Here is a 24,943-nt window from a genome sequence, read left to right on the forward strand (position 1 = left end):
GGCACGTGAAGTGACACTTAAAGACCTCAAGCAAATGGACAGACACATCCCTGCATTCACACCAAAGCTTGCAGGAGACCACAACGTCCATGCCTACCTACGAGACATTGACCTTCACTTGCAGTCTTCTGATAGAGTGAACCACCAGGATAGACTCTATCTGCTCTGGATCACATCCAGCCCAGAGTTGCGATGCTTTCTGGCTCGGCAGCCAGGAAACCTCCACTCGACTACCAGCAGCGTGACCCGGTCAGACATGACATTTCCTATGTCTCTACTACAGACTCAGACAAACCTGGAACGGAAGGAGGACACCAGCTTCAAGAACCTTCTCCTATGACACCAGTTAGTAGTCACCGTGTAGGCGACACAGCCTGCCCCACACAATACCATGCAGGTGACTTGACAACGAAGGCCTTTACGAACACAAGGGCCCCCTCCGAAGGGGTTCTCAAACCCCCATGACTTTGAACTTTGAAACACAAAAGCCAAAGTGGGCACCAGAAGGCACCCAACATGGCCATAATGCAAGACACCCTCTAGCAAAGTTCCTAGTCAGCGTAGGGCAAACTAATTTCCAAGTAGATGCAAACATGTTCACAGAAACACAAAAGCCTGCATTAGTGAAATTTGAATTTGTACTGTTTGAAAGAGAAATCTTCAATGACTGTGTAAGCCTCACATGTCAACAACCTAGACACAGCATTGAAACTTACAGACCATTGATATACACTATTTGATTTGGCACTGCTGCGCATTGGTTTCCACGACAAATGGCTTGTCAAAGGCAATGCTAAACCCAGAATGTGAGCTAGCATGGCCGAGCGCCATTCGCTTAAACCACTGTCCACCTAAAGGTTTGATTTTGATCATTATGACACATGACATTACATTCAATATAGATGCAGATCGCGAGTGCTGGCTTGTTAGATGCAGATAAAACGATAGCTTGAATTGACATCTCTACTGTAACAGAAATAGTCTTAACACATCTTAACGTATGTCAAATGGTATTAGCATAAGGCTACTCTGACTTTAGAAAAGAGACTCTAATTTCAGTATTAAAGGGTAATTCTGTTTAGACAAAAGAATCTCAGCTCAGCAGTATATAAAATGTTTAAAGGGGTGGTAAACCACGATTTCACTATTCTAACTTTAGCTAACGTGTAATGTTGCTGCTTGAGCATAAACAACATCTGCAAAGTTACAACGTTCAAAGTTTAAAGCAAAGGGAGATATTTGCTTTTAAAGAAATCAGTTTCTAAGAACTACAGCAAACGGCCAGTAGGCGACTACACACATTCCTCCAGGGTTGGTGACATCAACAGGCTCAATATTTACATAAACCCCTCCTCCGAGAATATTAAATAAGGGGGGGTGAGGCCATTTTGTATCGCGGCGCTGTTGTGGTATAGTAGGCTGGAGTGTTGTTGCCGCGATGCCGAGGAAACGCTGTTATTTTCATCCGGATTGCAGGTCTGGGGTACTTGCTCTGTTCAGCCTTCCTTGGGACGGGGGTGCGTTGCAGAGCGTTTAACATACAGCATGTTATATGCACGTGTGTTTGAGTCAGCGGGGAATCAGGCGCGCGCAGAGCTCCCTGCAGCACATCTAACAGAGGAAAACATCCACCGTCTTCGCGATTTCAATGCCAGATTTGCACAACGTCAGCTGCGTGAAAAAAACACTGCCGGTGCGTGGATGCACGACGCGCGCGCTGCACATTTCACGGAGGACAACACAAACTTCCACAAACTTCGCGAGTTCAATACAGGATATGCACAACGGCTTGTCCTGAAAGCTGGATTTACAAACAGAAGCTGTTCACGGGCCACAACCTGTAAGTCTGATTTATTTTTCATCGATGTGTTTTCCTGTAATAGGTTGTAGCAAGGAAGTAAACAGATGACAACGCTGTTCTGCAAACCAGTCTGTTAAATGCTCATTCATACTTAACGTTATCCGACGAACACCTAACGTTCCAAACACTAACGTTAAAATCTGAACAGCGAACCTGGCATTAGTGTAAATGATTCTTTGATTAGAGCTTTTATGTATTGTTTATCTACAGGCTTGCTAAACATGGTTCTGTGTGTGATTTGGCTAACTTACTAGTTAAAGCCAGTGCTTAGTGTTTGTTTTGGGTTAGTTCTTGTGACAGATATTTGGCTATAATCGTTCTAAAAATACAAAAGTTAAAGTGCCATTCAGTAGCGATCATTATAGATCCGCAGTCTTTACTCTTGAGGACTGAACAGGTTCTGCTCGATCATCTTCACTCAAATGTTCTGGGTCTGATTCGGGCTCATATGGTTTTATTGACGCCGTTGTTTCTAACACTGACCAAAGCACAGCCTCCGGTAAGGGGCGTGACGTTTCCGACATACGTGCACTAGGCGTTTAGCGAATCACAACACACTGGGCCAGCTAACCAATCAGAGCCCACTGCGTATTTTTGAGGGACTGGCTTCATACAACCCGGAAAGCATCAGACCGTTTTACAAGGAGGGACAGAGCAGTGTAGAATAAAGGTCAAATATATGAAAAATAAGGCATTTTTTTAAAAAACGAAGCATGAACACATGTTACAGTGCACCCCACAAACACAGTCAAGCCTTCAAAAGAATGTGTTTTACCACCCCTTTAACCTGTTTCTGATGAAGGAATCTCAGTACAGTGTTATGTAGACATAGATTTGGGTGATGCTCCCCTGTCGACAGTGTAAAGGCCTTAGAAATTATAGTCAGATTGATGTCATTCATCTAAACTTTAGCTGCATTTACAAGCATTGCTACCTGTTGATCAATACTATGTTTCATTCACTGAAAGAAACATCAGTATTCATCCATGAGACGAATGTAATTCCGTGTGATTAAACAAGTTTTAACTCAAAACTGTTAGATAGAGACTACATGAGTAAAATTCGCAAATAATTACAGCAAACACATTTCCATAGCAAACTATGACATCAAGCTGTATGCTTTATCACTAGTTGACCCATTGAACCTTTAGCTTTGAACTCTTTAGGGTCATGCATTGGTCCCTCACCCTACTCTCAACAACAAGTGTGCCAAAATGTTGCAGATGCTCAGCCCATCCTCTCAGACGGGAGACTTAAAGGACTGACTGGCAATTGCGAGGAACATGGTTCCACCCAGGACTGCGGAAAGCCTACAGTACCAGAGCCAACGCAACTGGACATGCATTGGTCCCTCACCCTACTCTCAACAACAAGTGTGCCAAAATGTTGCAGATGCTCAGCCCATCCTCTCAGACGGGAGACTTAAAGGACTGACTGGCAATTGCGAGGAACATGGTTCCACCCAGGACTGCGGAAAGCCTACAGTACCAGAGCCAACGCAACTGGACAATGAGAGAAGAGGACTAACAATAAATGACCCGAGCCAGAGTGCAGAGACAGGTGATCAAGGGTATCTCCTCCTTAGCGTCCACCTCATGGATCTGAAACAGAAGGTAAAAACAACCTCACACAGCAGATCACAGAGACCAGCAAGAAGCAGACACATGCTCAAAGCCTCACCAACTAGCTAGAGACTGAGGCTCAAACCAGAAACAAAGACTTGAAATGGCTCAGGCGGCTACTGAACCATGAGAGCAGCTGGACAGAGCAAGCACAGGACCTGTGCAGAACTGTTGCTAGGGCAACCGCCCAGGCACCAGACAAGCCATGGAAGACAGCGCACCCAACCTGCGCACACCACAGGACGTCCCACAGCTGTCGACGACAACGTCCTCCGCCAAACCCTTCACACAGGTGTCAAGCGGAGGCTGCATAAGGACAGCTGGACACGACTATTTCACAGTTACAGGAGCTGCTGACACCAGCAGAATAGCTCCCTGAACAGGACTCACCAGAGGAGTACTGCACAGGAAAGATACCAACTCCTTGCCCACACAGCTCAGGCAAGCTCACATCAGCACTGCAACAAGAGCAGAGCAGAACTCAATCCTTCAGACTTCTCGTGGTTGAGAGGCTAACAACCACCTGCTGCCCTACAGCAACAACTATCGATTATGTAGTGATTGAGGCGAATCAGACACTTAAATTCCTGTTACATTTAACAAATATGTTTTAAATACTTTGTGCTGAATAACAGACCTTCCTCCAACACCCAGAGAAGGATCCTCGGTTACCATGGAAACAAGACTGATAAGATGTTTTACGACACCAAAGGAATGTGGCCACATGGAAAGTCCACATGGGAAAGACACAGCCTGTAAAACACACGCTTTTGCCTCAAATTACAGACAAACCATCTATAAATGAACAAGCACCCTAGGACCTTGTATGTACACACATAACTGTCTTGTAAAGGTGCATTGGATGTCACTTATGAATGTCTTATGAACAACTTACTATTTAAAGGTCCTGTTTTTCGTGTTTTTTTGAAGCTTTGATTGTGTTTACAGTGTGCAATATAACATGTGTTCATGTTTCGCGTGTAAAAAAACACAGTATTTTTCACACAATTTACTTATCTGTATACTGCTGTTTTCACTGTCCTCAAAACGGCTTGAAAGATTTCCCTGTTCTATGAAGTCCCTCCTTCAGAAACACGTAACGAGTTCTGATTGTGCCAGCGGTTCCCGTGTTGTGATTCGACAGCAGCTTAGGGCACGCAGAGCGCACGTTACCGGAAAGGTCACGCCTCTCACCATAACGGGGATGCATGCGCTCAATGATCTCTAAGTACAGCGTCCCTGGGAAAGCCAAACAAAGGTGACTTGACTCCGGGATGAAAATAACAGCGTCTCGACGACATGGCAACAAACAAACTATACGAACGCAACCGAACGCAACACTTCCTATTCTCCACGCGGGAGCAACAAGACCACGCCCCCTTTTTCGCGCGTTCTTGTGGGCGGAGGTTAGGAAATACCAGGATGTAGTCCTAACCAGCCGTTCGCTGTAGGCTTTGAAAGGGAACTTCTGTTAAATAAAATATCTCGCTTGGCATTGAACTTTGAGCTTTATAATTTTACAGGTATTATAAATGCTCTAACAGCAACATTACACACTAACTAAAGTTTGAAAAATGGGATCACGAAGAACAGGACCTTTAAGGTAACCTTATATATGTCGTGTCTCCTATCAAATTAATGCTCGCTTCACAACTTACACTTTCATGTTTGTCACGTTCTCGTAAGAGTCAATATGTGTTTGTTGCATTAATTAGAGTATAAATGGGCACAGACCCTTTTGAATCCGGTTTGAAACAAAGACCCATAAATCTCCAGAGGAGATTTTCCCTGCTTGGAAATCCCAACAATCTTATAGGTCAAGTCTACTTCAGGAGGTGGTGACCTCCTGCAGACTTCTTAAGGAGCAAGACACTCGTCCCTCCTCCCTCTCTTCTTCTGTGTCATGGACACAACAGGCTGTGACTGTGGGCTCCTGCCCTGCAGGCCGCTCACATGGCAGACCTCTACCGACACCGAACCAAAGGCCTCACAAGGCCATGGACCAGAAGGCCCAAATTCTGCATGCCATGTGCAACTTCTTCCACGGATTCGAAGCAACCACGCAAGCTCATAATTTCTTCTTCATCCAATACAGAAGAACTTGACCGCCACATCAAAGCCATCGGACGGAACCCACAAACTTTCTCCTGTGATTTCAGCTCGGACGGTCTTCTACAGCTCAGGCTAAATGCAAGTAAAGTACGAAACAGAAATCGCTGTGTAGTTAGTAAAACTGTAAACTCTTTGTTCAGACAAAGAAGTTTATTAACGATGGTTCTTCCAAAGGTTTAGACTTTCTGAGTTATTTTTCTATAACTCCATCAATCTGTTCTGACCCTTTTCCCTCCGACCACTTTAACCTTACCTCTTATCATGTGTGTATGTCATGTTTGTCTATTGTTAGTTATAGTCTTGTACCGTGATTTAGTTATTAAAGTTTGTGCACAATATATGTTGGTCCTGACTCCGTGCCTGCAAACATATTGTCCCTTTAATGATCGATCTTGCTAATGCGCTCTAAGCGCTTAGGTAAGAAATAACTATTTTTCTGAGACCATGAAAAATATCCTTTTCTAAGAATTAAATTAATAACCAATACTGAATGATTGTAATGTAAATGTAGCTACATCAGTTAATCTAGTTAACTGATTCAAATATTCATAATCAATCATAATGAATAATCATAATGAGGTATGAATAATTATTAATATTTCCCCTCATAGCTAATTCGTTACAGAGCTCTCCGTTGTATAATTCTGTGAAACGACAGAGGACGACTCTGAGTAATTGTTCTCCAAACCATCAAAAAGCAGCGATGAGAGGAAGTAGTTTGACGAATAATTTGTCAAACACTCGTGATAAGTTTGTGAATAAATAGATTTCTTCACGTATAAACTGATTAGGTTGTGGGTCATTTTGAAGATACGTGTGAAAGTTTTTTAGTAGGCCTACACTTCTTAAACCCTAACCAAATAATCAAGTTAAACCCAGTAAACTTGAAATTGTGACTTGTCATTAGAACAAAACATATTAATGAAAAGACAGATTTCAGCCTGATAGGGATGCCTGCACTGAATCGCCAATTTCACATGTATTTTGTGTATTTTCAAAATACAAAATATTGTATTTGTATTTAAATACATTTTCCCACACAGTATTTTGTATTTGTATTTTAAATACATTTCCATGTATTTACGCCCATCTCTGAATTTAACTGCCATTACCGGTTTACAAATGAAATGTTTTACTTACAGTTTGCGGTTTGCTGGTTCCAGAACAGTTGGCACAGCCTGATCTTTGAGCTAGAGTTTTGTGTTGTGACTTGTTCTCAAAACAAGTCGCTGATAAATGTACAGTACAAACATGCAAGTCAGCAGTGACGTGACTAGGACATTCGTTGAAAATAAACTCAATAAATGTTTCTCTGACATCGGAATCCTTCAGCCGCAAAGATGATGTTTTTCCACAGCACAACGTCTGCGTGGCATCGCAATCTTGTTATTATCACAATCTTATTATCACAATCTAATCGTAAACAACTACTTTAGATCCACTCGCTGCTCATCGACTGAACACCAGTGGGTTGGACAACGATGTGATGATGTAAAAGTCAGCGTTGTTGTCTTCAAACGAAGCTTTTTTAGAGATTGATTATATAAATGCTTTTCTATTGAAGGTTTTCAGTTATGGATCTTGCAGGATGTATTCATGATACAAAGTGCCAAAATAATGCCTTTTCTTATGTGCCAAAAGAAAAAGGAAAATTAGATTTCTCATGTCAATACCCCTTTAAATAAGTGAGGTATTTAATCTCACTTTATTAAGCAATATATTTGCTGCTGGCCTTCGATGATCCATTTCAACTATCATTATAAGGCAAGGCAAGTTTATTTGTATAGCACATTTCATACACAGTGGCAATTCAAAGTGCTTTACACAGAAATGAAATAAAAATATTACAGTTATAATAGGAATTAAAAGAAATAAAAAATAAAGAAAATATATTATATTATAATATTATAATTATAATATAAGCAAAATTACTTTAGATAAACATCACATTTGTGTTTCATTTTATGTTATTTTCTTCTCCTGCGTCCGCAGCACAGCTGAAAGGTTAGTTTGAGCCTCTACTGTACAGACGTGAATCTGCATTTCCTTCAGCCTGAGGATTATTATTACACTTTAGTTGTGAAAATAGATCTCCTGTTTTTTTGTTATTAAAAACAAACAAGCAAGAAAATGTTTTTAACTGTTAATTAACTAAGTAACAATTAGTTACTTTTTTTGAGACTAACGCAATATTGTAAAGCATTACTTTTAAAGCTAACGTTCCCCAACACTGCTGATGTTTAAAGGTGATGAATATATGTATCTGTATAGTGTATTTGATATTGTTGTACCAGTTAGTGTGAGTTTCTCCTGTAGAGTGTCCTGCAGTTGAGTCAGAGCTCTCCTCAGAGTCTCCAGACTCTCATCAGTCTTCACACTGATCTCAGGCCAGTTCCTGGTGTTTCTAGAGCTGCACAGGGATGAGTAAATCTACAGCAGGAGAGAGGAGAAATCCTTCAGCATGGGGAGTGTTATGGTGTCATATACTGCATTATCATTGATCAGAGAGACGTTGACTGACCTGTAGGAGGTGGAAGTGATCTTCTGTGTGTGAGAGCTGCTCCAGCTCAGTGTTTCTCATCTTTAGCTCAGTGATCTCCTGCTCCAGCTCTTCAATGAGCTCTTCCTCCTGTTTCTCTGCTGCTTTCTGCTGCTGCTCCTCCATCATCTCCAGCAGTTCAGTCTGACATCTCTCAATGGAGCGGATGAGATCAGTGAAGAGCTCAACACGGGCTGCTTTCTCCTCCTCTGTGTTTCTCTGCTCAATCAGGACAATCAACGAATTATAAGTGGTGTTTGATAAGACAAGAGTCAGTGTTACTATTGCTCATACTATACTATAGAGCTCCGGAGGTCACGTGACCCATTCTGTTTACGACGCCATTTTGGCAGGCAAGAACAGCCGCGCCAGCATGGGTTTCAAGGCAACGGAGTTCACTGCGCACTTTAATTCAAAAGACATAGATTTTTACATAGCAAAACTTAATAGATTAAACATAACAGATCCCTATAATGCCCCCGGGGTGCTTTTCACGTGTATGGATAAAGGAACGGAAAGCTTTCCTGTCAGGACACCTGTAGCACCAGCTGTGCGCAAGTTACAACTAGCCTAGTTTTGACGTAAATGGGCACTAAGTTACAACTTATGCACTCATAAATATTTTTGCGTTGCACCATTAAACTTAGTTGAAGCCTAAATCTACGTGTAGTAGTAGGGGATTTCATTTCCTTTTTTTTCATTCACAATCCTTATATGGGAATGGGTGGATGAGGTAATTAGGAGGAGTATTTAAGTGTTTAGGCAGGAAGCCCTCGGACGTAGACTGTCATACCCGCCCCCTTCCGGTTGCCGGTGTCACTCTAGCCGAGTGTTTGCTGTAGTCGTCGTGACGTGTCCTGGGAGTTGCGTCAAGCGCTCATTGAAAGCTTTAAGGTATGTCGGCTATCGTAATGTGTTGTGCGTTCTACTGTTAGTTGAGCTTAATGGGGTTTACTGTGTGTTTTAGCGGAACATTATCGAGTGCATCCACATGTAGATTGTCATACCCGCCCCTCTTCCGGTTACCGGTGTCGATATAGTCGAGGTAAGTGACGGAGGTTACGCAGGGTTTCGTGTGGTTTTAAAGTGTTTAGAGTATGTGTTTTTGTCTTTGAAGTGATCGCTGTAGTCGTCTCGGTGTCGTGCGTTGGGAGTTGCGTCAAGCGCTCATTGAAAGCTTTAAGGTATGTCGGCTATCATAATGTGTTGTGCGTTCTATGGTTAGTTGAAGTTAATGGGGGTTATTGTGTGTTTTAGCGGAACATTCGCGAGTGCATCTTGACGCCGTGGTATGTATGATTCAGTGAATGATCGTATTCCTTGATTAGAGCAAATCCTTGTCTGATTGTTGTGTTTTGTTTTGCAGTTTCTCGCGTACCACGTGATTTAATTCAGGTCGTGCTGCTGTTTTTCGTGATTAGGTTATTGTTTTGTTTCGTGAACTAATATTTTCTTTCTGTCCTTCATTTTTTATCTTTTGGGTTATGTTATTTATGTATTGAAGTTGGGTTGACCAGTGCGATTCGGGCTGTGTAACTATCTAGTAGCTTGTAGGTGACCATTTCACCGTCACTCTTTGAGTATCCTGGGCTCGTTTATGCCAACGAGGTAGGACGGGTTATCCGTGTACAAGCTGATCTGGTCACTCATCATATTGTGTCTGTTGTGATTGTTGTATCTGTACCATACCCACTAATTTCTCTTGTTCCCTTTTTTTTCTTTTCTTTTTGTGTTGTTGGTTCGAGTCAAGGCTAAGTGCGCCAAGGGGGAGGCTAGTCACCTGGGTGAAACACCTTTTTTTGCTGTGAGTTTGGAGCACCAGGGTTGGAGCACCTCTTCCTATTTTGTTTGCTGTGCACACATAAGGGGTTGAGATTAGAACACTATTTCTTACAGCTAGTTTGCCACCCCTGAGGTATAGTTTTTTTATTATTCTTTTGTTTAGTAATTGTTTTGTTTGTTTATTTTTTGGGAACAGTACAGTATTTGTGATGTCTGTTTGATTTGATCCAGTATTCGAATCAGTCATGTTTAGAGGGATGTTCTTTTAATATTGTGCTATTTTAAGTACTGTTACAATAAACTTGCCAGTGATTTATACCTTGATTACATGATGCCAGTGGAATATCTTTTTCCTGTCCAATAAAATTATTAATTTGTTTATTGGATGACGCGACTCTGTCTTTTCACTGCACCACCAAACCTGTGTTCCTTCTATATTTCCTTGGGTGCAGTTCCCAAGGTGGCGTAGTCAGTGCTATTTCGATTGGGTGATATTAAGCATCACTGTTGGCCCGTTACATACGTATAAACTAAATATTTACAGAAGCCTCCGATCAGGAGTAACATTAACTGATATAATAGCAGGCAGACTGAACTGCATCAATACGCTCTTGTTTTACATGACAGACTTCAGGTGCGTCTCAATCAGCTCCTGGTTCAGTAGTCAGGACACTGATCAGGGATCAGCCCATTGCCTTATGTCCTGATGAGTGCCCTGACTACTGAACCAGGAGCTGATTGAGACGCACCCTTCTATATGATAATGCTGACATACAGGCCTACATGCGCTTACATTTTAAGAGAGAAAACATGTAAATCGATTAACGTTATATGCCTGCGGTTAACACGAACCCATCCAAAACAAATGGGAACTTATTTTTATAAAGGCGCAATGACGGCTGCTTATATACATTCATAATGATGATCGATGGGACTGGCTCCTCCTGGATCTGTGTGGAGAACTTCATATAATGACATTATTTTAAACTCACTTTTCTGACTTCTGCTGAGTGTTTGACATCTTCAATCCTGTCCTGGATCATCTGCTGCACGTCTTTCTGTGTCTTCATCAGTTGAGTCTATAGACACAGAACAACACAATATGTTTTCAAAACTGATTCATTTATATTAAAGAACATGTGATTCTTCATGATAAGAGCATTTAAAATCAGTTTTGTCAGTAACTTCTACCTTCTTCTCTTCACACTCCTCTTCTATAGGAACAGTGTTGTGGTTCTTGTGATCTGTCACGTCACACATCAGACACACACACGTCTGATCATCTCTACAGAACAGCTCCAGAGGCCTCTCATGTTTCTGACAGATATAGTCCTCCAGATTACTCACAGGATTGATCAGTTTGTGTTTCTTTAAACCTGCCACTCTCAAATGACGCTCCAGGTGAGTTTCACAGTAAGAGCTCTGACACACCAGACACGACTTCAGGGCTTTCTGCTTTCTTTCCTCACAGACGTCACACACAACTTCAGGTTTTTCCAGAACTTCAGATTTTTTCTCAGGATTTTTCTTTCTATTGTCATCTACAACTTCTCTGAGTGTGGTGTTAATCTTGAGATCAGGTCTGTGCTTGAATGTTTCTTTACAATATGGACAGTTGCAGGTCTGGCTGTTGTCCCAGCACTTATTCAGACAGGTCTTGCAGAAGTTGTGTCCACATGAAGTTGTGACTGGATCAGTGAACACGTCCAGACATATAGAGCACTGAAGCTCCTCCGTCAGTCGACCGCTGGAGGAAGACATCGCTGGAGAGAGAAATGAAGAAGAGAAATCACTACTAGTCTAAAGTTTGGAGACACTTGAAAAACACAGAATTCTCATTCTCAAACAAAGTTTCTCATGCAGAGACATTTTGTTTGAATTAAGGATTCTGTGTAAATTATTGAAACGATGATGATGATGATGATGATGATGATGATGATGATTTTATTATACGGATGAGTTAGAGCAGATAGAGAAGGAAAATAATCAACAAGCTTAAAAGAATCCCATGATTCACCTCATGAATTTGGTCAAATATGATTTCTCAAATATATACGAGATCATGTATAAGCTGGTCATTACTGCAAAATGAGCCCAGACAAGCTGATCAGTGCCTTAATGTGAAGTAGTTCTGTATATTCCTGAACTGTATATTTTAAATATGACCATATGAGAAGAGTTAAAGTCATTCATGCACTAATTCATTATTTTCTGGGTTATTGATTTACATGGAGGATCAGACTCAATACTGCATCTCCTGGTTTTCTTGCTTTCGTTGATATTGGTGAAGATTCTGCCATTGTTCTTTCCCTCTTCAAGCCATTTCAAGAAATAATAAAAAAAAACATATTGTATTTCAAAATATAAATTATGACCAATAGACTGAAAAGATCGATCTAAGCCCATTTGCTCCTGTATTTGTTCACTGAAGTTTAAATGAAATCTCACCTCAAAAGTCAGATTTGGAGTTATACTTCACATTCTCTCATGACCATTTAATAAATATTTCTATTAAAGTGTTAAAATCTCATTGATTGTGAGGGAAACACAATCACTCATACAGCGAGAGACTCATAAAATCACTGAACAATCTGAATGACCTTCTGTTTACATCAGAAAAAGCAAATACAAAGTAGGTCATATAGGTCATATGAATAAATATATATCTCCACAAAATAAACATAAATATTGTGTGACCAAGTGTAGCTTGAATGAATAAGTGTAGTTTTAATCTTTAATATAAATGTGATTTTAGCAGGTTTGTCAAGTCTGTCTGCAGTTAATTTTACTTCCTGCTTCTTTAGTCTTTATGTAATGTGACAAAATGACAGAAACACCAAACTTTGCTTTACAACCAATCAAATGACTTACTTTTAATAGAATTCTGATACCCTTTCAGTGCAGTAAACAACTAAAGTAGTTGAGTATTTGACATGATTAAACCTGGTTCTGTTCAACTTATCCCAGTTTGACATAAACCCACTAAACCAGATCACTTCCATTAGAAACCTGTTCAGCTCAATCTCTCTTATATTTCTATCATTACCTGTGAGGATCAGATGTGTCCACAAGACTCTTTGATCGGATCAATAAATATTCTGTTGTTTGAAGAGGTTGATCGTCTCAGGCGTCCATATTGTGACTGATCAAGTTGGTTTACTTTCTCTGAATCTCTATCTGAACTACAGTGATGTCAGAGCTCCTCCTGTATTCACACATTTACATTCGTCCCTGTATTCGGTGTGTTGGGTTCATGTGTGTCTGTTTGTTGTGGCCACTGTTGTTTGTCCTTAAGGGGAAGGGTACGGAGCATGTTACCCAAAGTGCGATTAAATCGCTCTGTTCCCCCATTGCCCATGCGGTGGTAGACTGTCGTATGGGATTTTGCCACACCGGCCAGACGAAGAAGCTCTGCAATCAAATTGCTCTCGAGATTGGTGCCCTGATCGGAATGTATTCTCTCAGGGAAACCGTAAACACAGAACACAGTGTCCCAGAGCTTCTTGGCGACTTGCTTTGCCATCTGATTGGCACAAGGCCATCTGATTGGCCGCTTCCGTAGCCTGATGGCAAAGACTGAAAGACTCAGGAGGAGTTTCTTCCCCCAGGCCATCAGACTCCTGAACTCAGTCACGTGACTTCACTTCACCACGCACACGCATAAACATACGGTTTTTTAACATTAACATCCACATACTGCAATTGCACTGCACTTTACTTTCCTATTGTTACTGCGTAACAACCTGTAATAAACCTAGCACATTATACTTCTTTATATATACATATATATATATTTTATGTTAACCACTTATTTTTAAGTCTACAGTTTATCTCACTTATCATATCCACATATTTTTTATATTTTTATTTATCTTATTTCCTATTTTTATCTTTTACTTGATTTATTTATAATTCTACTTATGTTAATACTTTTTATTCTAATTTTATTCTATTTCTATTTTAATTTCTTGTAACTGTTATTTGCACTGTCCATGGAGCGGACCTGTTTACATTTCACTGCCAGTTGTATATTGTGTATATAACTGTGTATGTGACAAATAAAACTCTTGAATCTTGAATCTTGAAACAAGGGAATGCATGGGCAAGTTTGGTGAAATGGTCGGTGACCACTAGGACATCCACAGAACGCTGCTTACAGTCCTCCGCCGACCATAAATCCATGCAAACTAACTCCATCGGGGCAGAGCTCTTGATGCTTTCTAGGGGCGCACGAGCAGCAGGTTCCGGCGACTTCCCAAACACACACCTCTGACAGCATCTGACATGTGTCCTAACATCCCTCTCCATATCAGGCCAGTAAAATCGCTGCCTTGCCAGTGAGAGAGTACGGTCCTGACCTTGATGACCTGCCAGATCGTGTATGCCCAAAAATATTTTTTCCTCTAGACTCAGACGCAACACATATTTAGATCTTCTCTGTTTGGACACGGGATCTCTCGTCACTCGATACAACATCCCATCACAGATTTCCAACTTGTCCCATTGCTTGAACAATCTGAGGACCTTCGAATCAGCACCATGCCTTTCCCGCCTAGATGGTCGCTACCTGGCTGCAACAAAAGGTAACACCTTAGAAATGCTGGGGTCTTGCTCTTGACTCAGCTGTAGCTCCTGAGCGGAGAACATGGGCGTAACATCCTGACCACTCGACAGCTGTTGGACGTGTTGGGTCAGATAGAGTGCCCTGGATTCCACTGCATCAATCCAGTCACATTGGGCCTGACAAAGAGCTCTGATCTCGGCAGAATCACACGCCACCTTGAACATTTGATGGTCCCCAGATCTGTAGCTTTGAGACTGGCAGCTGACCCTGAAAGCATCCTGCACAGAATCCTCCTCTATCCCATTAGCTTCCTGAATCAGGGTGGGATATGGTTCCTTCAGCAGCCTCTGACAAATCTCAGCAGACTTGAACTTGAAAACACTTGCAAGAGACTGGACTGGGCAGTATTTGATGAACATCATACTGACTTCTTGGCCCGGGTCATCAATGCCACGGCCTAGCCTTTTCAGATACTCATCCGCTACATCAACTGTTTTGTTTAGCCGTATCCAGTATTCCATAGCATCTTCACCTGGCATGGGCAATGTATTGTAGAAATCTGCTAAAGGCATGTTTGAGTAAGTCAGTTCGCTGAAGTGTTGATTCAGAATGTCAAAAATCACATGGGGATTAGCAGTATGGTTAATAGAAGTGTCGTTACGCAGCTTTATCCTCACCTCATCCCCTGCTTTGCCAGGACTTCTTGTGAATGCTCAATCAGCAATCAATTGCACATCAGTAAAGCACTCTCTTAAATGCTGTTATATTGAAGACAAAAAAACTGACCACGGTAAAAGGAGAGTGAATGCAGCTTCCCACGGTGAACAAGCTGACGTCGATCTTCAGACCAATCCTTGACCATTGTAACGGGCGTGCTTTGTCTTTAACAGTTTGTTCGGTTGGATGCACGTCCATTAACCCTTGTATATTCTGCGTTGTGTTCTTGTTGTGTTGAATGAAGGAAAGACGCAGACCACGACCAACTGCTGGTTTCTCTTTTAATGAAGGCGAAACAGCAAATTTGTTTCCTCTCAGCGAGCCTGGTGCAGACTGTACAAATCAACAAAAAAAATACATAAGGCTCTATCACATGCAGTCTCCTCCACACAACACACAGGTCTCAAGCTCCTGTTAGCAGATAAACATACAGAAAATCCTGTAGACTAGCACGTGGAAACAGGTCTACTTTAAAGCTTGCAAAAAGTCTGTTTACAAGGTTTACGTTCAATTGACACTAACTGCATGTTCGCAACTTCAAAACTAACATTTATACATGCATAAAACAAGGTTTGGATCGTACAAAAACCGAAATAAATGTTTAAAACTGACGAGCAAAATAATACATTACCTCCTCTCAGCTAGTCTGGCGCAAACTGAAAGAAGCGCGTGAATGACGCCACAAAGCCTGCGACACTCTTAAAGTGACAGTACAGGTATTAACACTGTGGTCTGAATACAACATCCAGCCATAAATATTGGCAATAGAACACATCTTAAACATAAAGAAAACAATGTTCATAAGGATTTGGTGACATTTCAACCGTAAAAGTAAAGATATAATTTCAACCTGGTTACATTTGCACAAATGATGTTGGTACCCAGCTAAAATACAGTAATTGCAACCATAGCTTTTGTATGATAATTGCTTACTGATTACACTGTATAACAGTGACGTTATTGATTTTTTTTTAACAACAGTGAAGGTATTGATTTTAATTCATAATAATCATAATATTGTAAGTGCAACATTGTTATTGCCTATTTTGAGGTAACGCTTTTCGGGTTTTGCACTTTGCAGACGGTCCCTTCGCACTTATCTCTCATATTATAAGGCTGGTTTTGAGGAACATTAGGTTGCGGCTCGTTGTCTATGTTATAGAGGTGTCATTTGTGTTTTAACAACGTTTAGCTCAAGTTATTCAATCAGGAAGTTCAAATATGTGAATATTGCCAACTTTACTGAACTCATTGAAGTAGCACTGATTTATTTATAGGGTATTTACATTTACATTAAGTCATTTAGCAGACGCTTTTATCCAAAGCGACTTACAAATGAGAGCAAAAGAAACAACTAGAACAGTCAAGGGAAACAGTATGCAAGTGCTGTAGCAAGTCTCAGTTAATCTAGCTCAGAACACACAGGACAGTTTTTTTTTTTTTTTTTTTTTTTTTTTTTTTTAAATAAATTAGACAGACAGAAAATGAATAGAATGATAAGTGCTATTCCTGATTGGTCAGGTGCTGCTGGAAGAGATGTGTCTTTAGGTGTTTTTTGAAAATGGCTACAGACTCGGCCGCACAAATTGAGATCGGCAGGTCATTCCACCAGGTGGGAACAGCCCAGGAAAAGCTCCGTGAGAGCGATTTCATGCCTCTCTGGTATGGCACCACAAGGCGTCGTTCACTAGCAGAACGTAAGTTCCTGGAGGGTGTGTAAGTCTGAACGAGCGAGTTTAGGTATATTGGTGCAGAGCCAGTGGTTGCTTTGAAGGCAAGCACCAGTGCCTTGAATTAGATGCGAGCAGCTATTGGCAGCCAGTGCAGACTGATGAAGAGAGGCGTGACGTGCGCTCTCTTCGGCTCATTAAAGACCAACCTCGCCGCTGCATTCTGGATCAGTTGCAAGGGTTTGATAGTGCATGCCGGAAGGGTATGAGCTCTGAAGGTTGTGCTGTAATAAGGATTACAATTTTTGCTCGTACTTTTCTTAAAGTGTTCATTGTTTAGTTTAGTTTTTTTCAGATAAAAAGATGCCACTTTATCCCTTGTAAAAAACTACACTCTAAAATAAAAAATGGTTCTTGGCTCGTAATCATAGGGGAACCTTTTTTAGTGCTATATAGCACCAATTTTGGTGCTTCAGTGGTGCTTCAGTGGTTCTTCACCGGTTCTTTGACTAAGGTGCTATATAGCACCTCTGACGAACCACTGAAGCACCAAAATTGGTGCTATATAGCACTAAAAAAGGTTCCCCTATGATTACGAGCCTTTTTTTTTTTAGAGTGTAGTGATCAATAAAATAACCCAGAAGCTTTATTTTTAAACAATAATAAAGCTGGAATCTACTTACAAAAAACAGAATTAATGGTAGATCGTCAACAAAATTGAAAAAATAATTACAATAAATAATTTAAGACATTATGCAATGCTACATAAATCTTTTATTGACAGTTTCCTTTGAATATTGTAAAAATGCAGGTTATAGAAAAGACGTGTGTGATTTCTATAGCAACAGACTGTAAATATATTGCTTTGAATCTTTTGTCTTTTTTTAACATTATGTCCTAATATTGTGTTGGTCCCGCTTTTGCTGCCAAAACAGCCCTGACCCGTCGAGGCATGGACTCCACTAGACCCCTGAAGGGGTGCTGTGGTATCTGGCACCAAGATGTTAGCAGCAGATCCTTTAAGTCCTGTAAGCTACGTGGTGGGGCCGCTATGGATAAGACTTGTTTGTTCAGCACATCCCACAGATGCTCAATTGGATCGAGATCTGGGGAATTTGGAGGCCAAGTCAACACCTCAAACTCGTTGTTGTGCTCCTCAACCCATTCCTGAAGCATTTGTGCTTTGTGGCGGCGCTTTATCTGCTGAAAGAGCCACAGCCAGCAGGGAATACCATTTCTATTTGAATAAAAAAATATGTATTTAAATGTTATTTCACATTTAGTCCAATCTACTTTTTTATATAACTGACTTATTGAATATATGTTATGACCAGCCTAGAGGAAAAAAAATGGATGATTAACTTGTAAAACTACTCTAAACTTTGCAACAAGGATAAGGAAGTTAACAGAATATTCTAAAGATTTGTTTGGGTTTTCAAAAAGTCAAATTACATCCTTAATGCATAGATTGCAGTTCATATTAATTTTAGAAAAACAATAGGAGCTCAAATCATTCCAGAAAATTAATGAGACCTTACAAGAGAAAAACTAATGACAGATGTCTTCATTTTCATTCTTACAGAAGGTGCATATATGATCTACATCACAGTATTTGGATAAAAGTGCATTACAAGGGTATATATTATGCAGAATTTTAAAATGCACTTCTCTCATTTTGAGTATGCAATATTTATATGGTAACCATGTTTTCCTCCATTTAATGTTGTCTATTATAGAACCCCCCAAAAATGTCCCCCTTGGAGTAATTACATTTCTTGACTGAGAGAGTTGACGGATACATTTATAATTCTTTACTTAAAAGGGAAACACCTCCTAAACATAACAAAGATAGTTGTTAAGAACATGACTCATGGGTTAGGGAAGCTTTCATCAGACATATTAAACCACTTGGAATAGCCTTTATAACAGAGTTAAATTATTTAAACGGGACAGGGTATTGGTAGGTATTCATAAAACTCTCATAAGATAACAGATCACAGTTGAATAGATCAGCAATAAAAATTATGTTTTTGTTAAACCATTTATCAAAAAAAAAAAGGATCTATTTCTAATTTTAATATCTGAATTATTCCATAAGATGGTTTTGTGGGGGGAAAGTTGTGGCTGTAAACCATTTTCCAGGCTAACAGAGCTTGCTGATGAAATTTTGCCAATTTAAAGACCCAAGCAAGCATCTCTTCAACCAATTCATTTTGAATGTGTTGTTAGTATCATCAAAATTCAGGACTTCAAGACCCCCCTCACACCTTTTGTTTGCTAAAATACATTTCTTTAATTTGTGGGATTTATTATTCCAGATAAAATCAAGAAAAATCTTATCAATATTTTTTGAGGTGTGATTATCTACTGCTAAAGACAGGGAAGGGTACACAAATCTAGATAATCCATCTGTTTTGGATAAAAAGAATCTGCCTAAAATGGACAAATCTCTTTGGAGCCAACTATTAAAAATATATTTTGTTTTGGATAATCGTGGAGAAAAATTCAGACATTGTCTACTAATTACATTTTTCGTTATATGAATCCCCAGATATTTCACTTCATTTTTAACTGGTATATTTTCAATTTCAGTCTCTATATTGGCAAATAATTTCACATTTGGATAAATTAAGTTTGAGTCCAGAAGCATTAGAGAAAGCATTAATTGTAGTTAAAATAGGAGAAACTTGTTCTTTAACTTTTAAAAATAAAGTGGTGTCATCTGCTAATTGTGAGATTTGAATCTCTCTGTTAAAGATATTAAGACCAACAAAGTTATTATTGCGCAGGATATCAACAGATAATGTTTCTACAACAACTAAAAATGGGCTTAGGGGGCAACCCTGTCTTATTCCGCGAAGAATAGGAAACCTTTGCGATGTATGTGAATTTAAAATTATACAACTATCAATATCTTTGTACAACATTAGGACAACATTAATAAAATTGGAAGGGAATCCTAAAGCCTTTAAAGAGTTTATAAGAAACTGGTGCTCTACACTGTCGAAGGCGGGGGACAGCGTGTCAGATCCGCTTCATGTTCGTCAGCAGCCGTTCTTTAAAGGTTCCATGGCATGGCATTTTTCTATTATTTTATAATGTTTCCTGAGGTGTACTTATATTGTTAGTATGATTTTTACATCATAAAATGTCATAAGCTGTGTCCCAATTCAAGGGCTGCATCCTTTGAAGGCCGTGTCCTCTGAAGTGCGCGGCCGACGCAGCCTTCAAAGGACGCTCCGAGACTCGTTTACAGTGGAAGGTATAGCGGATTGCGTCACCGCGGCGCGACGAAGGCTGTCCCAATTCATAGGTCCTTCGAAGGCTCCTTCAAAATACGGCCTGCAAATGCGTCCTTCTTTTCCCATGAAATGAAGGATACTCGGATGGATGCTTCGCAGCCTTGCCTTCCCCAGAATTCCTTGCGCGCCGCGACGTCAGATTTTTTAAGAGAAATTGCCAGATTACACTTTTAAATGCAAGTATTGGGTTTCAATTTACTCCAGTAATCTAATGTATCTACTGATAAAAATAAAATGTTGACTAATATGTTACCAACATACGATTTTATATAGTTTATATTCTTTATTATGCACATAAATGGGCCGAGGTAAACATCTTTAGTTGTTTTGTTTTTAGGCAGTTGAATATAACTTTAAAGTCCAGTATAAATGTTAATTTCAGTTCTCTTCAACGTCAGCTGTCAACAGTTGCTAAATATTACAAATAATGTAACAAAATACATTTACTCTGTATTTGAGTATAATTGTGAAGTACCTCAGATTTTTATTCAACTTCATCCCAAGAGGCACATATTGTGGTTTTATGAAAAACTGACTTTTAACACATGGATATTAAATTTTTATATTAGTTATCGTTTAAAAAAGATTCTAAAAATAAAATACACTAGAAATATGTCTTATAGATCAGGGATAGGTTGGTCTTGGAGGGCCACTGTCCTGCAGAGTTCAGCTCATAGAACAGTTATGCATGTTAAAATATTTTGTTGTTTGCTTTGAGGATGTGAGTTAATTTAATTTATTCTTCCCTCTTTCTGAAAACATCTTAGGGACATGGCAGCCGTCGAATAAGTCAGCACTGCAAACCTTCTGGTAGACAGTGGAAAATGCACTGATCCCAGATGATGTCCCGCTGACAGAGGCTTCACCAGGGTCAATAAAGCCCAGCTCAATAAAAGACTACATTAAAACATTTTCTTCCATCTGTTTTATGTACTGTTAATTTTAAAATGTATTTAGTTTTTCTAATCTTAAACGTAACTTATGTAAATAGTTGTAAAAAGTACTGTAAATAAAAATGTATAGAACAATTTATTTTTTCATTTACAAATTAATTAACATGACAAAAATAAATGTACAGAATTATTTATTTTATTTACAAATTATAACTTGCATAACAAAAATAATGTGTAGAACGGTAATATTTAATGTACACATTTTAATTTACAAAACCAAAATTTTAGTTCTCAACAATCTCTCAAGAAGAGAAAACAATCAGTCCATTCTCTCCCTGCTCTCCTCTGTCTCTCACTGAAACTTCCTGTCCTCCCTCAGTCTCTCCATCAGCTTATCCTCTCATCTCGTCTCCTCTTGGCTGGAGTTGCTCCTCATCTTGGTCATCCACTGCTGAACTTGGCCCTGGTGTGTCCTCAGGGATGATGGAGGCAATGAGGACAGTGGGGTTGTCCCAACACCTCAATCATGAAGACAAACCATGGCCAAGTTCCCCACTCCCTCACCTGTCCCAGGACACTTTCAATCCTAAAGCAGAGAAAATAAACATGTCTGTCAACAACAAACACAACAGCACAATACATTTCAGTAAAGATGTGTCTAATAACTTGCATACTTTTTATTTATTGTTTAAGTTGTAATAAGTTTTTTTTTTTACCTGCAAGGCAGGGGTGCAATCTTAAGAAAATTTAAAAATATGATGCATCAGTAGCCTACAAACATACAAAATACTCCCGAAATCATATTTATAGATACTCAAATTCTATATTCTCCATTTTTCCGGCCTGGTAAAGAAATACTCATTTGCTGCCTCATTTTAATAAAGCTGCTAAAAGTAACTTGATCCATAAAACAAAACGAAATATTACATCAGATCACCTAACGAATAAAGCTGTGCCGTGGTAACACAGAAATAAAGACCACCGGCTTTTAAAACGTTTCGTTGGTTATTTGAGTAAATTAAAACAAAATAGGCTACTTACATGTATAAGTGTTCCTCGGCCGCAGGATGGGCAGAGGAATACACTGCGAAGGATCCACTTGTTCTGGTTGGTTCTATCCTTCGCGGCCGGGAAGAAAGACGGTGGGTTGGGTTGCCAGGTCTCTGCAACAAAAGTAGTCCAAAACTCCCAATGCGATTTTCTCCATCGAGCGGCCGAATTCTCCACTGCAGTTGTACGTTTGGGGGTGTTGGAGCGGCGAAATCGTACTTATGGGGTAGAAACAAACCAGCGGAAATAATTTTTCACCCGCGGCAACAACTTAAAAGTAGCCTAATTCGGCTGAAAAAACGAGGACTTGGCAACACGGACGGCAGGCTGCATTTGAAGGCCCCTTCGAATTGAGACTTCGTCCGATTTCGTCGCGGCGGTGACGCAATCGGCCTTCAAATGCGGCCTTTGAAGGATGCAGCCCCCGAATTGGGACACAGCTATAATTTAGAAATAAAAGGCATTTTTTCAATACTGATGTTTGCCCTGTGGCTGAATGCCCTGTTTCTGCTGTGAGACTTTAGTAAAAACGCCCACTGTTGTGATTGGCTGACATCTTTGCATTTAAAATGAGCGGAGGGGGCGTGGTTTAACGAGGTCTACCAGGTACGAGCAGGCACACCTGCTGCCAGAGAAACATATGGACCTGAGTTCACTTCTCATCAGTTCTCAGTACGTCTCAGTTCAGTGAACTGTTGTAGTTACTAGAATATACTTCAGGTTATTAGTCTATTTCTAGTCGGAGGGGCTGTTACTCATGTCAGAAAGTTAGTAACTTTAGTAAATTATGGATCAGCGCTGACTGGAGACGCGAACCGTTTAGATCGATTCAGTCTGATTTGGTGAACTGATTCGGTTCACTAAAAAGAACCGGTTCAAAAGAATGATTCGTTCGCAAAACGGACATCACTAATGGACCAGAGACTGAGCGATTGCTAACAAAGTTATTTATAGTAACTACTGAGTTGTGAGAGCGCTGTCAGCGCAAGTTTATTGTGTTTGTATCTGAGAGTTCTGAATAAACACGAGTCCCAGTCACACCGAGTCCGTCTTCATCCTTATTACCAACTTTGTAACACACGTAATGTACCATTACAGCTGTCGAGATGAACGAGTTACGAGTAAGTGTTGATTATAGCATTATTTTTAGATATTTTCCTATCATATGAAAAGTGCCAGTGACGCGCATTGAGTACACAGTGCAAACAAAGACACAACAGCAGTAATCGAATGTAATCCGGTTTATTGTGGGGATAGCTGGCTAGCCCGGATACACTCATCCTTACCCCCCTTCTGCTTAATCTCGTGCCGCGTTTGGTGCCTCCGCTGTGGGCCAGATGCAGTACTGGGGGTCGGGGATGTTGGAGGCCGACCAGTCAGTGCAGCCCGAGCTTCGGCGTGCGTGAGGTTTATCTCTAAAGATGTTACTCTGCTGATGTTGAGCAGAAACTCACGACTGTATGCACATTTTAGAACAGATAGACGCGACGAGGAAGTACAAAAACACTGACTCACAAGATAGAAAACACGAAAACACCGTTCTGTCGGGAAAGAGAGAAGCTGCAGCGTGTGCACGAATAATAAATAATTAGCTACACATCAGAAATCACTGATCACAGATCAGAAGGAACTGAAAAAAGACTTCTGTTTTCATTTGTACATCCAAACACTGAGAAACTGCCAGCATTCACTCGTTCACAAGCCATGATCTCTCGAGGACAAATATAGCGCTTGCATGGGTGTGCCAGATTCTCTGGGTGGAGGAAAGGGAGGTAACCGTTCCTGTTATGACTTCATAACATGGTCATAATGCCCATGCCTACTCTCAGCTAGTTTTAAGATCAAGCTTGTCATAAAAAGTAAAGGAGTTTTGGATAATCTGAGATCATGTACACTCGTTCAGCAGAGAGGACAGGAAACCACCATCCTTGGACTCTGAAGAATTAGAGGCAAACCAGGATTTTGGATCTACTGTGAAGTTTTTGTATGGACCTGGTGAGTATGTTTTGCAAGTCCATGTCAGTAAGTTGATAATTAATATTAATGTTTTATCAAACAAATTAATATTCATTTGTGTGTGTGCATGTTTATTCCCCCTCTCATTAACCAGAAGTTTTGGGATCCATGATCCTGAAGAACTTTTACAGATGTTGACCCTGAAAGTGTAAAAGGTAATCTTTAAAAATGTTGTAATTATTTTAATGTTCTCTGTTTTTTCTGTAATGTAGACGCATGCATTTTCTGTGAAGTTGCTTTGAAATGATATGTATTGTGAAAAGCGATATACAAATACATTTGAATTGAATTGTTTTACTTACTTTTATTGTCATTACATATATTATTCATGATTTATTTGGCAGGTTGCAAGATGCATTTTATTTTGTGAGACTTTGCAGAGGAAGTATTCTTTGGCTCAGTCTGAAAAGGCCCAGAAAAGAAACGCTGTGAAGAACATCACAAAGAACCGTCAGAGAAAGAGACAGGTAAGTTAAGAAACCGGTTAAGCATTTCCCCCCAGAATGTTACTATAGACAAACCAACACAGAACCTGTGGAAGACCGCAAGTATAGACCTGATGTCTGAAGATGATGCTGTTGTTGATGAAAGGCATGGTTAGGCTAGGTACTACAAACCAGACTAGGCTGACCCACGCTACGCATCACATCACCAGCCCATCATGCCAGTTTGAAAAATGTTCAAAACTCAAACATTGTGTTAGAGTTGGTCACAATTCCTTTATATTTATAATTTTAATATTCAATTGTTCCATTTTATATTTTCTAGGGGTGTAACGGATCGCAGTTGATCCGTGATCTGTACGGATCACGAAC

At 40.1% G+C, this 24,943-nt stretch overlaps 1 protein-coding gene across 1 annotated transcript in view; it reads right to left on the bottom strand.

Moving 5' to 3' along the window:
- Window positions 1–13,060, bottom strand: part of LOC307134289 (E3 ubiquitin-protein ligase TRIM39-like) — a 16,950-nt gene extending 3,890 nt beyond the window's left edge. Inside the window, exons 1-5 of the mRNA XM_079829905.1 lie at window positions 12,963–13,060; window positions 11,108–11,679; window positions 10,909–10,995; window positions 8,117–8,353; window positions 7,887–8,025 (exon numbers count right to left, since the gene is read on the bottom strand). Of these exons, the coding sequence (XP_079686031.1) occupies window positions 7,887–8,025; window positions 8,117–8,353; window positions 10,909–10,995; window positions 11,108–11,677 (1,033 nt within the window). The 5' untranslated portion in view covers window positions 11,678–11,679; window positions 12,963–13,060. The remainder of the gene's footprint in view (window positions 1–7,886; window positions 8,026–8,116; window positions 8,354–10,908; window positions 10,996–11,107; window positions 11,680–12,962) is intronic.
- Between the last annotated feature and the right edge of the window lie 11,883 nt (window positions 13,061–24,943).

The sequence above is a fragment of the Gobio gobio genome, assembly GCF_949357685.1.
Source record: "Gobio gobio genome assembly, chromosome: 11".
Taxonomy (NCBI): domain Eukaryota; kingdom Metazoa; phylum Chordata; class Actinopteri; order Cypriniformes; family Gobionidae; genus Gobio; species Gobio gobio.